This window comes from Coenobita brevimanus, chromosome 26, assembly GCF_032717465.1.
Source record: "Coenobita brevimanus isolate Jiangsu-jjx chromosome 26, ASM3271746v2, whole genome shotgun sequence".
Taxonomy (NCBI): domain Eukaryota; kingdom Metazoa; phylum Arthropoda; class Malacostraca; order Decapoda; family Coenobitidae; genus Coenobita; species Coenobita brevimanus.
The window spans coordinates 2670001-2682500 of NC_136979.1; the positions used below are offsets into that span (position 1 = coordinate 2670001).

Sequence of the window (12500 nt, forward strand, 5' to 3'; positions counted from 1 at the left end):
GGATGGGAGGCAAATAGGTAAGGCAAAGTAGTGTGAAGTAAGGTGAGGAAGAACCAGGAGACGAGGATTAGGCAAGGTGGGAGGCAGGTAGATAGGGCAGGCTGTCTTTAGTTAATGTATATAAAGAGATGGAGAAGAGAAGCATGAGATGAGACACAGAAGAGAAGCACAAGAGATGAGACAGAGGAGAGAAGCACAAGAGATGAGACAGAGAAGAGAAGCACAAGAGATGAGACAGAGGAGAGAAGCACAAGAGATGAGACAGAGGAGAGAAGCACAAGAGATGAGACAGAGGAGAGAAGCACAAGAGATGAGACAGAGGAGAGAAGCACAAGAGATGAGACAGAGGAGAGAAGCACAAGAGATGAGACAGAGAAGAGAAGCGCAAAGACCTGAGAACATTTATATTTAATTATTTTTATATCACTTCTCCCCTTCAGTCTGACAACATCTTTCTCTCTCTCTCTCTCTCTCTCTCTCTCTCTCTCTCTCTCTCTCTCTCTCTATATATATATATATATATATATATATATATATATATATATATATATATCTATATATATATCTATATATATATATATATATATATATATATATATATATATATATATATATTTATAGTCTGCTCCCTCTTATTCAGCTTATAAGAGAATTTCAAAGTGGAAAGAGTTAATTATTGCCATCATTAACCTCATTAGTAATATTTTAGGCAGGTTGGAAGAGGTGGAATTTCCCTGCATTATTTCGGAGCCTCAAACAAGAGTATTTTTGACGGCGACTGTACTGGACATAGGTACAGTCGCCTTCAAAAGTCCCGTCCCCTATCCAGCTTTCCTCCCCATGCACTGTGAAGATCAGTATTAATTATTTATCTATTCTATTTATGTATTTATTTATTATTTTATTGGCCCCAGATTAATGTCGTAAGCTTAATTTGCTGCAGATCCAACAACACTGATATTCGAAGTTCGTGGAGGGAGTGGCAGGAGAGAAGAGACAGGAATTTTGATGCTGACTGTGCGTAATAAGAACAAGTCTACTGGGATAGAAAACGAGGATATCTTTTGAGGGTAAACTATACGCCTTTTTCACCAACTTGGCCTAGATTTTCGTCCTTTATATTTCACGTAGCTCATTGGCAGAAGAAGACAATGCTATGGCCCTACATTCTTCCCATAGCACTTCTTCGTGACTAGCATCGTATTCTAGTATTAATCTAGTACAGCAGCTTAGCACATATGGTGAAGAGATGGCAGTTTTAGGCCAGGTTGGAGTGAAAGGAGTCTAGATATGCTAAACATCTAATCTCTTTGTATGAGAATAGGTTAAAAAAAAAAAAAAAAAAAGGCTCTCCCCCGCCCACCACTCCTTCCGGGAAAAGAGCCTGTAGGGAAACTAAAAAAAAAAATACCTTCAATGTTAGAGAGAACAAACAAAGGAATAGTTTTTCTTCCAAAGGTATGACGAACCGGGAAGGGAAAAGGGTTGAAAGAGTACGATAGGAAGATGCGTAGGGTGAGTGATGAAGGGAGTGAGAAGAGGAGGAAGAGTGGAGAAAGGGGGCTGAGGAAGGGGGGGAAGGAAGGACAAATGGGGAGCTGCAGGAGTAAGTGAAGAGGGATGTTGAGAAATAGAGAGAGAGAGAGAGAGAGAGAGAGAGAATGGCAGACGGAGGAAAGAGGGAAAGATAATGATATGGAGATTGAAGAAAGAAATAGAAGAAAGGAAGAAAGGCGATAAAGAAGTGACTAAGGAAGGGAAGAAAGAAGCTGGAGATTGGAAGAGGAAAGGGAGATGAGGGAGGAATGGAACTGAGGGAGAAAGGGAGAAGGGAGGAAGGGAGATGAGGGAGTGAGGGAGGAAGGGAGAGAGGGAGGAAGGGAGGAAGGGAGAGAGGGAGGGAGGTAGGAGCTGCCCTGAATACCAGGCCGGGCCAGCCAGGGAAGGTAATAAATACAACATATGATTTACTACACAGACGCCATGTTGGTTTTCACCCCCACTACCCCCCTCCCCCTCCCCCACACCCCCACCCTCCCATCCACCCTTCCACCCAACCTCCCCACACCCATTCTCCTTCCCATCCACCCCCTCTATTCATATTCTCTTCTACTCTTACCCTCACCTCTCTTCCCTCTACCCCTCCATCTCCCTTCATCCCCCCCTTCCCTCCCTCACTCACTCAACTTCCCCCAATCACTCTCCTCTCCCTTCCTCCCCATCCACCTCTTTATTCCTTTTCTCATCTCCCATACTCTCCACTTACCCTCCCCTATCCCCCTTCCCTTTCCCCTTCCCTCCTTCCCCCACCCCACCCATCCACAACCTCCCCCTCTTCCAACCACCCACTCCACTCTTTCTCCACATCCAGTCCTGTATTCATCCCTCATCCACCTGCTAAACGCCTATCTTCCCCCACTCCATTCCCTATCCCTTCCCCTACCCCCATTCTCTCTCTCTCTCTCTCTCTCTCTCTCTCTCTCTCACACACACACACACACACACACACACACACACACACACACACATATATATATATATATATATATATATATATATATATATATATACAGTATATATATATATATATATATATATATATATATATATATATATATATATATATATATATATATATATATATATATATATGCATGCACAACGGAGATTTCAATGAGGCTTTAAGTACCAATCCACAATGAGAGGGGTGAAAGAGAGAGGGGGGGAGAAAACCTGGGAGGGAGGGAGAGAGGAAGGGGGAAGAGGAGAGGGTGAGAAAGGGACGGAGGGGGAGGGAGAGAGAGAAGAAGAGAGGGAGAGGAGGGGAAACAGAAAAAAGGTATGAAAATAAAGGAGGCAAAATCTACAAATCTCTTGGTGTTCTCCATTAGGAAACAAAAAGAAATCATAAGGCGTGAAGGGAAGAGGAAATAAGAGGGAAAGGAAGGGAGGGAGGGAGAGAGAGAGAGAGAGAGAGAGAGAGAGAGAGAGAGAGAGGGACGAAAGAAGGAATTGGAGTAGACTGGCTATGGGAGGAAAGAAAAGAATACAATGGAGGGAGAAGAGAATGGGAGACAGAGGAGGAAGATAGGCAGAGAGAGAGAGAGAGAGAGAGAGAGAGAGAGGATGAAACAGGAGGAAGGGATAGAAACGTAAAAGACAGAAATTGACAGAACAGAGAAAAGAGAGAGAGACAGAGAGGAAAGAGACTGGAGCAAGGAGAAGACATTAAAGACCATTCTCTCTCTCTCTCTTTCTCTCTCTCTCTCTCTGAACCAGTCCTATCTCTCACCTTCATCACACACTCTCACTTCCTCTCTCACACCCAAATTTACACATCTTTTTCATATTAATATACCATAAATTCTTTCTCCCCACTCCTCTCTCCCCACACTCCCCTCTCCCCAGACCTCCTCTCCCTCCCACCTCCCTCTCTCTCAAAATTCCGTCTCCCCCTTCCTCTACTCCACACTTCCTCCATTCCCACATCACCCTCTTCCCTTCATCTCCCTCTTCCCACACCTCTCTTTCATATTTCCTCCTCCCTCACACCTCCTCTTCCCCCAAACCTCACCCTCTCTCACTCCTCCCTCTCCCCACACACTCTCTCGCATCACTTCCTCTCCCACATCGCTCTCACTCTCCCTCACACCTTCCTCTTCCCCACACCGACCTCTCCCTCACACCTACCCCTCCCCCACACCTCCCTCTCCCACACCCTCTTCTCTCCCGCATCTCGCTTACCCAAAACACCTCCTTCCCTCTCCCCTACATCTCCCTCTTTCCCACATCTCCCTCTCCCTAGACTTCCCTCCCCCACACCTCTCTTCCCACATTTCCTCTCCCCCATAAATCCCTCTCCCCACACCTCCCTCTCCCCATCTCCCTCTCTCCACGCCTCTGCTATAAGAAAGGCATCGTGGGAAAGACGGAGGGAGGGAAGTGAGAGAGAGAGGGAGATGAATGAGAAAGACGCCGATGGTAGCTATAAAGGTTAATATGAGGTAAGGAACAGAGGAAGTATTCATTAAGCATCTTAGCCCAGTATCTCACTCATCCCATATCAAAATCTCACACGCACACGTTAACATGAGCAACACACCTTCCTGCAGTTCTCCTGTTGCCTCCATGCATAGTTCTCGTATTTCTCATCAAGGTCATTATAACACCAACTACGTCTCTTTCTTCAAGCACCTTCTCCATAATTTTTTACCAAGAAAAATGTTATTCTTGTCCCCTCAAGTGTGACTTTGGTCAGAGCATAATTTCTGCATAATCTCTTGTTTAATCGTCATACCAGAGTAAATGAAAGGTCTAAGAAACAGGATGAACTTCTGATGATGCTCGAAAAGTAAATCATCGCCCTCGTAAAGTATTAGAAACACGATGCAGAAATGAAGAATAGTACAGCATAATACAGGAGACAGTAAGATTAGTGTTATTACGTAGACTAAATGTACACAAACACACCAACATAGAGTACCTTAAGCGTTATATAACAGAGTGCACAGGAGACACAAAGGGTGGGAATGGTGAGGTTAGGTGGAGGGAGGAGGTAGGGAGGTAGGGTGTGAGGCATTACGGGGTGCACCCAAAGCACAGTCACAGTACCTGGAGGGGTGGGGCGGGTGAAGGCAGAGGGGCAGGTGCAGGCGGGGAATTCAGAGTCTAGGTCATAGTAATCCGGGGCAGGTGGGGGTGCAGCCAAGGGGTCACCGTACAGCAGGGCGTCAATACCCCGCTCCAGGAGTGCCAGCTCGGTTTCGTGGTGGCCTCCAACGATGGGCGATGGTGGGCGGCGGAGGGAGCGAAGAGGCGGTGCCACACCTGGCGAGGAGTGGCGGGACCAGGAGGTGGGTGGCCGGGACTCTTCACGGGCGGCAGGAGACAAGGCCCGGGACCGTCGACCTGGGGAGGATGCTCGGGGCAGTGATCCAGTGGAGGCCAGGAGGGGGGATCCAGCCCGCAGTGCTCCTGGGGGGCGGCGGCCACGGGTACCAGGTGAGCAGCGGGACCCCGTTGAGGCACTGCGGGGTCGGCGTTCAGGTGAGGCTGGGGAGGCAGCTCGACGAGACACATGGGTGTCCCTGGTTGGGGCCATGCCAGGAGAGGAATTCCTCTGAGGAGCAGGTGAGCCACGTGGAGAGTATCGAGAGAAGCCAGGATTCCTAACCTCAGCAGGGGCAGCATGGGGGGGCGGAGACCCTAACAGGCCACCTCGAAGTCCTGCCAGTTGGTCGAGTTCATAGTATGATCCATCTGAGCCTGGCCTGCGTGGTAGGCCGGGTGATGGAGCACTGCCTCCTGCACTGGGAGAGCGTGGAACTCGGGCCATGACTCTGGTGCCCATGGCAATGCGTGGCTTGGAGGCACCACCACTACCAGACGAGGAGCCAGTGGAAGCAAGCGAGGCAAGAGAGCCACGCTTCTCAAGGCGGTGATCGATGTAGGCGGCTGGGTCTGGGAGCTCTGGAGTTGGGCAGGCACTTTTGTACCCACTGTCCACACTATTACTCCCCGCATACCCAACAACATCCGCCTCAGGGTGCAGCCTCCCTCCCCAGCATGATGATGCAGAGGGTGGTGGTGCCGGTGGCAGCAAGTCTGCTTCATCACTGTCAGCATCACCAATGGCACTGATGGTGTCCAGCAGTGGGTTGTCTACTGAGCGGCGCAAACGTCTGGGTCTTCTGCGGCGACGGGGTGAAGCCAGGGCCAAGTCATCACGTGCCAGAGGAGGTGAGCGGGATCGCACGGTGCCGGCGCGGCCGGCAGACAGTGCGCCCTGCGGCACTGCCACTTCGGCCATGTGGGAGCGGGTGGAGGTGGCAGGGGTGGCGAGGGAGGAGGGGAGGGCAGCAGCCGGGCTGGTCACCACATCCCGCTGGCAAGCGCCGCCCAGGCCCCCGGGTGGCGCGGGCGGCGGCGGCGCCTCCGTGCCCGAGTTGGCTCCAGAGCCGGGGTGTGACGCAGGACTGGCCTCCCCAGAGGTCTGCTGGTGATCTAGGAACTCCTCAAAGGTGGCATACATGTGCCAAATCTGCCGTGTGAAGTCATCACCCTGCAGCGACAGCTCCGCCTGTGGGAAGAGACACAGGAGGTTAGATGGCACTGAAGTACTGTACTGTGAAAAATGCTGTATTATTTTGGGTGAAAGGAATATTAGATGGAAACTTTGGAGCACTAAGCTATATAGTATTGAGGAAAAATGCATTTAGTGAAGCAGTGTCATTATTGTTTAACTTGAGTCTATGAATTTTGTAAATGTCAACAAAACCTACGTAATAGATGTAACCTAGTCGTGACGATCATAAAACTGTGGCCAATTGTTGCAACCTAACAAAGCCTGACCCGACTTTCTAAAGAGCATAAATGCAGAAAAAATACTGAGGTTGTATAGTATGGTTCACGAATGCATAAAAGTAAAAGTCAAACGCTTTCATAATACCATACGATATCCCATCTCTTTGACTTCTAAGATTTTCTCAGCAGAACAGAGTCGTCTGATGTTGGGCTGAATAAACAATCCAACCGCATCCATAGCAGCGGAAGGGTTAGCATCATAGCACACATAAATATATATACTGGAGTCAAATTAGTCTTTGGTAACGCTTCATTATTTTTCTCCACTATTACCCATAACAAAATCGGATTTATTTCCTTGTCCGTGGTGAAAATAATTGCTTATCCTGATATCTCTATGAACTAATACACCTTAATCCCTTCAGTCCGACGATGTTATCTACTTTGGGGAAATTTTTCAAGCTGCAAGGGCTAAAAATCTTTCAGTAACCCCCTCACTACCAAAAATCCTGCCTTTTTTAAATAAAATCGTGTGGAGGTGGGAAGAGTACATTATAAAATACGCCGTCATGTACCAGGATATAATGAAAGCTTCCTAACACCTTTTCCTAAGCAATTTATTTTGCTCAGTACACCTTAATGTCCTACTCTCTGTTATGTAAAGGCTTCCAATATCGCCATACTCTGCATAAATAACGTAAAAAAGGATATTTCCCAGCCGTACCCAAAAATAAATCGCTAGGGATGAGGTGTTAGGGAGACTCCTTACCCGACGAGAATACGAGCCCTGCTAATGCCACAACACACACACACACACACACACACACACACACACACACACACACACACACACACACACACACACGCACGCACGCACGCACGCACGCACGCACGCACGCACGCACGCACGCACACACACACACACACACACACACACACACACACACACACACACACACACACACACACACACACCAACCTGTCATCATCACTACCACCATCACCATACCTCCCTTTATCACACCCATCACCATAACACCCCTACGAACATCACCACATCCACAGCCATCACTACAACTACGATCCTCACCACACTCTCCACACTATCACCACTACATCTATCACCGTCTAGCACCACCATATCCACCACTAACACCACACCTATCATCACCACACATCTGCTACCACCACAACTACCACCACAAAACCTCCACCACATCTTCCACCGTGGCACCTGCTACTACCACTACTTTCTAGCATTACATATACTCCCAACACCCCCTACCACCACCACAACTACCACCACCACCACCACCATCACCATCACATTTACACTACCACCATCCTCAACCCCCTTCACATCTGCTGCCACCATCCTTTATCACCACCATACCGCCACTACCATTCCCTACCACCACCACACCGCCACTACCATTCCCTACCACCACCACACCGCCACTACCATTCCCTACCACCATCGCACCTACCACACCAATCCTACAACTCTCACCAAAAGCCACAAGATCACCACCATCACAGCAACCATAAACACAATCTCACCTACCACCATTTTTTGCCATTACTACCATTCCCATCACCATTCTTTACCTGCTACCATTCCTGTCATCACTACCAACCCTACCATTACCATATTCGTACTGCTACCATTCTTAAAAGTACCATTCCTACCTACACTACCACCACTACTACTAAGAAACCATACCATATATATTTTGCCTATAGTGATTATTGTATGTATTACCTACCACAACATTTAAACTACCACTATAAGTACAGATCATAGTCCCTTACCACAACTACCACAACTACCACAGTCATCAATTTTGCCACTACCACAGACTCGACTGTCACCACACCTCCCGCAGCTATTTGCAGACCACTCATACCTAATACCACCACACCACAACTACCACAATTATCACAACTATTACCACAACTACCACAGCTACCACAACCACCACCACAACTACCGCCATAACCATCACAACTACCAACGTCAAAACAACCACGTCCATCGTATCTACTACTACAGCTACTACCACAACTACCACGACTATAACCACAACCACCACAACTACCACAGCTACTACCACAACCACCATAACTACCACATCTACCACCACAGCTACCACACCACATCTACCACCACAGCTACCACACCACATCTACCACCACAGCTACCACACCACATCTACCACCACAGCTACCACACCACATCTACCACATCTACCACCACAGCTACCACGCCACATCTACCACAGCTACTACCACACCTACCACAACACATCTACCGCCACAGTTACTACCACAACCGTCACAGTTATCACTCTACATCTACTACCACAGCTATCCTACCACAGCTCCTACCACAACCACCACATGTACCACCACCTCCAGGTATGGGCCCTGTACCCTCATTAGCACACCTTCTGGAATCCCTGACTTAAACAGGAGGCAGGTGAGTCTGGTACCTGCCTCACCCCTGCCTGCCTCACCCTCCCTGCCTCACCCTCCTTGCCTCACTCCTGCCTGTCTCACCCTGCCTGCCTCGCCTCACCCCTCCCTCCCTAGCCAATCTCTACCTGCCTCACCCCTTCCTGCCTCACCTTTCCCTGCCTCACCCTACCCCTTGTCTCCCCTTCCTAATTCCTCCCCCCCCTCTCCGTCCCCCAGGCCCCCCCCTCTGCCTTATCCTACCTTTCTCTCTCAGTCCTACCTGTTTCTATGTCTTGGGTACTCTCTCTCTCTCTCTCTCTCTCTCTCTCTCCGTATCCACGAATTATGCTTAGCCATTTATTTATTTATCTACCGGTATGTATGTATGTATGTATGAATGCATCTATCTATCTATCTATCTATCTGTCTATCTATCTATCTACTCCTTCCTTATTTGTGTTCTGCGGCTGACCCCCCTCTCTCCTTTCCTCCTTTCCTCCTTCCTTTCCATTCCGTCCTTCCTTCCTTCCTTCCTTTTCTGCCATTTTTCTTCCTTCTCCTCCCTCCTTCCTTCCTTCCTTCCTTCCTTCCTTTCGTCCTTCCTTTTCCTCCATTTCTCTTCCTTCCCTTTCCCCTCTTCCTCTTCCCTCCTTCCTTCCTTAGTATTTCTGTTCTTTCCTTCTTCCCTTCCTTCTCCTCCTCCTCTTCCTCCTCCCTTCTTCACAGTCTAGTCTTCCCTTCTTCTTCCTTTCATTCCTTCTCCTTCCTTTTCCGTTCTTCTCCCTCCATTCCTTCCTTCTTCCTCTTCTACCCTTCCCCTTTCTCCCACTTCCCTTCTCCCTCTGCTTCTCTTCCTCTTCCTCTTCTCTTCCATGTATATCTCTTTTTCCTCCTTTCCTCCACTTCACTTCTCTTCTTCTTCCTCTCCTCTTTCATTCTTCCTTCTCATTCTTCCCCTCCTCCGCCTCCACCTTTCCTCTCTGTCTGTCTGTCTGTCTGTCTCTCTCTCTCTCTTTCTCTCTCTCTCTCTCTCTCTCTCTCTCTCTCTCTCTCTGAATTTCCTTCCTATGATTCTCTCCCTCGTTTTCTATCACTTCTTCTTCTATCTCTCTATCTCCTCCTCCTCCTCCTCCTCCCTTATCCTCTTATCTCTATCTTTTCTTCCCTCCTCTTTCTCTCTCCTTCCTCTCGTCCCTCCTCTACTCCACCCTTCTCTCTCTCTCCCTCCCTTTCCTCACCCCTCCCCTCTTCTTCTTCTCCCCTCTTTTCCCTCCCTTCCTCTCTACATCACCCCCTCCTTCTTCCCCTCCTCTTCTTCCTCCTCCCTTCCTTCCCCTTACTCTCCCTCATGTTTCTCCCCTACTTTCTCCCCTGTTTTCCCCCTCCCTTCCTGCCTCTTCTTTTCCTTCCCCCTTCCATTTTCTTCCCTCCTCTCCCCTTCCCTCCACGTCCCACCCTTCCCAATCTACTTCCTTTCTCCCCTCTCTCTTTTTTCTCCTCTCTCCCTCCTTTCTCTTCCCCTCCCCTCCCCTCCCCTCTCCTCCCCTCCCCATCCCTTCCATACCCTTCCCATCCACTTCCTTTCTTCCCCCCCTCTCCCTTTTCTCCTCTCTCCCTCCTTTCTCTTCCCCTCCCCTCCCCACCCCTCCCCTCCCCTCCCCACCCCTCCCTCTCCCTTTTCTCCTTTCTCCCTCCTTTCTCTTCCCTTCCCCTCCTCTCCCCTCCCCTCCCCTCTCCTCCCCCCAACCTCGACCCTCGCGACCAGAATACCTAAGAGAAAGCCAGGGGTCAGCTTACACCCCTCCCCTCCCCTCCCCTCCTTCCCCCTCCCCCTCCCCTTTCCCCCTCCCCCTTTCCCTCCCCCTTCCTATTTCTCTTTTCTTTCTCTTCTCTCTCTCTCTCTCTCTCTCTCTCTCTCTCTCTCTCTCTCTCTCTCTCTCTATTTCTTTTTCCTTTTTCTTTCACCTTCTTCCTCTCCCTCGCTTCTATCGCTTCTCACTTCTCTCCCTCCTCCTCTCAATCTTCTCCCCTCCCTCTTTTCTCTTTCAAGTTCTCTTCCCCTCTCTTCCTCTCTTTATTTTTCCCTCTCCCCCCTTCCCATACCTTCCTCTCTTCTTCCCCTTCCTCTCTCCCTTCCTCTCCTCCTTCCTCTTCTCCTTCCTCTTCCTTTTGCTCCTCTTCCTTTTCATTTTCTCTTCTCTCTTCCTTTTGCCTCTACTTTCTTCTCTTCAATTACTGTTTTTTTCCTAGTCATTTTTCCTTCCTTCCTTCCTTTTGTCCTTCCTTCCTTCCTTCTGTCCTTCCTTCCTTCCACTGGTGCCTTCCTTACCCTCTTCCCTTCCCTGCTGCCTTCCTTCCTTCCTTACATCCTTCCCTTCCTTTCCTTGCTTCCTTCCTTACACCTTTCCTTTCCTTCCTTCCTCTTTACCTTCATTTCTACCTAGATCCCTCCATCCATCATCCCTTCCTTCCTTCCTTAATTCCTTCCTTCCTTCTTTCCTTCCTTATTTCTCTCTTCCCTTCCTTCTTCCTTCCTTCATTATTTCTTTCCTCCTTCCTTCCTTCTTGACCGTGATTCCTCCTTCCTTCCTCTCTTTCTTTCTCTCTCTCTCTCTCTCTCTCTCTCTCTCTTTCTTTCTTTCATCATTTATTTATTCATTCTTCTTTCCTCCTTCTTACCTTACTATCCCTCCTTCCAGTCTCCCTCCCTCCCTTTCTTTCTTCCTTCCTTCCTCCCTTCCTTTCTTCCTTACTCGTTTCCTTCTTACCTTTAATCCCTCCCTCCCTCCCTCCCTGCATTCATTCTTCCCTCCTTCCTTCCTTCCTCCCTTCCTTTCTTCCTTCCTTCCTCCCTTCCTTCCTTCCCTCCTTCCTTCTTTCCTTCCTTCCTTCCTTCCTCCCTTCCTTTCTTCCTTCCTTCCCTCCTTCCTTCCTTCCTTCCTGCTCTCTGGTTACCTTTGCGGCCTCTCAGTTTCTTGTAGTAATTATTTCTCCCGTCCTCTCTCTCTCTATGTATCTATTTCTGCCTCTCTCTCTCTCTCTCTCTCTCTCTCTCTCTCTCTATCTATCTATCTATCTATCTATCTGTCTATCTACTTCTATCTCTATCTCTGTCGCTGGCACTTCGAAATAGATGTGAGAGAGAGATGATGATGATGATGATGAAACAGACAAAGACTCGCACAGACAAAACGAGAAGCAGAACAGCGATAAAAGATAAAAGAAAATTGTAATCTATCTCACAAAAAAGCTGCCAGAATGAAAGCTATATCACACCCAATCGCGAGGACAGACCGACACACCTGGACCGGCAGGAAAACAGGTAGAAGGAGTGGCATCCCGTAGAACCCGACGCTCCGGTGGGCTCCATACTCTTCATATAGGAAGGAGAGAGGCTTTCCTTCCTCCTCCCTCCTTCCTTCCTTAACTTCCTTCATTCTTTCTGCCCTTCTTTCTTTCTTTCCGTCTTTACGTCCTTCCTTCCTCCTTCCTTAGCTTCCTTCATTCTTTCTCCCCCTTACTTCTGTCTTTCTTTCTTTCCTTCCTTTACTTTCGTCCTTCCTACTTTGTCTTTACTTCTGTCCTTCATTCTTTCTCTCCTTACTTCCGTCCTTCTTCCTTTCTACCTTTCCTTCCGTCCTTCTTTCATTCTGTCTTTTCTTCCTTCCTTCTTTCTTTCTTCCTTTACTTCCTTCCTCTTTCCTATATTTATTGATCTATTTTCTTCCTTCAGTCTTTCC

The 12500-nt window shown here is 48.5% G+C and overlaps 1 protein-coding gene across 1 annotated transcript in view; it reads right to left on the reverse strand.

The window, feature by feature from the left end:
- Positions 1-12500, reverse strand: part of LOC145394130 (uncharacterized) — a 196131-nt gene that overhangs the window by 33195 nt on the left and 150436 nt on the right. The window contains exon 2 of the mRNA XM_080268110.1: positions 4583-6079. Within this exon, the coding sequence (XP_080124236.1) occupies positions 4583-6079 (1497 nt within the window). The remainder of the gene's footprint in view (positions 1-4582; positions 6080-12500) is intronic.